The 1,101-nt window shown below is 34.0% G+C and overlaps 1 protein-coding gene across 1 annotated transcript in view; it reads right to left on the bottom strand.

The window, feature by feature from the left end:
- Window positions 1-1,101, bottom strand: part of LOC119587573 — a gene marked incomplete at its 5' end in the record, with an annotated part of 8,520 nt that overhangs the window by 1,984 nt on the left and 5,435 nt on the right. The window contains 1 exon segment of the mRNA XM_037936285.1: window positions 963-1,037. Within this exon segment, the coding sequence (XP_037792213.1) occupies window positions 963-1,037 (75 nt within the window).

The following is a 1,101-nucleotide window of genomic DNA, read 5'->3' as shown; positions in this document are numbered from 1 at the left end:
GTCTGCCATTTTAAATATCTTGTCAGTATGGTTGCTTAAGCCTTTGTCAATTCAAAAAATCCTTCCATGAGAATACGGAGATATCTGTAACAAGGTACATTGCCTTCTGATCATTACATAACTCAAGAATACACATTCCTCCCTGCTGTTCCCAGAGACACGGTGCTAACTCGCTGCTAACCCACCAGTTAGGAACCAGGTTGCTCTCTCATGACCTGTCTTCAATATCTGTCGCTCTGTATGTATACTAAATGCTTACAAACTTGTCCAGCACTTATAAAGGCTGCTTTGACTCTCCATATACATGCAAAGATGTGAAGAAATGTACAAGCCTGTTTATTAATCAGACCCCAACCCTCATAGAATATCGATACTATAGTAGTTGCTGTTGCCATTATGCCTCCTATTTAACATCAAGATTATGGCAACATAAAGAGTTCAAAACATTGTGACGCCTCATCAAGAAAAATGTTATTAGGAAAATATTCTAAAGTAGTAAATTTTCACTGGCTGCGTGGTCCTAGCGATGAATAATGAATAATGAATATAAAAGTTCGTCTAATTTGTCACAAGTGTCGACGAGAAGCAAGTGATTCAAGTAAATTGTTTAAATTTGTTTTAGTGATATTTCGTAGACATTTTAATGAAAAATGATTTAGATGAAGTCTTGTTATTTTTCTTTGCGTCAGGATAATCTTTTGATCATATCTTTCCTTATAATTTTATTAGTATCTTCTAATAGAAGTATATTCTTAAACATATTCCTTAAAAAAACTATACATGTTTTCTTTAATGCATTTTAGGTTTTGTATATTCAAAATTTCTTAAAACAAACTACACACGTGTTTTATGTATTTCATGTCTTTCTCATTATCTGTTACACGTTTTCTTTGATGTATTTCATGTCTTCCCCATTTTCTCTTACACGTTTTCTTTGGTGTGTTTAATGTTTACTATCTTACCTGTCCCACAAGATCCAAAATCGGTTGCTTCACCAGGTGTTCAAATACTTCCCACTCGTCGCCTTCAATATCTACCTGCGTAAAGAAATCTTAGTTCAAGTCACTCCTTTAACAAAAGTCAAAGATGAGTTTCATTAAC

Source organism: Penaeus monodon, chromosome 22 (genome assembly GCF_015228065.2).
Source record: "Penaeus monodon isolate SGIC_2016 chromosome 22, NSTDA_Pmon_1, whole genome shotgun sequence".
Taxonomy (NCBI): domain Eukaryota; kingdom Metazoa; phylum Arthropoda; class Malacostraca; order Decapoda; family Penaeidae; genus Penaeus; species Penaeus monodon.
Note: the sequence above shows the minus strand (reverse complement) of the source record. Positions and strands in the feature narration are given on the sequence as shown.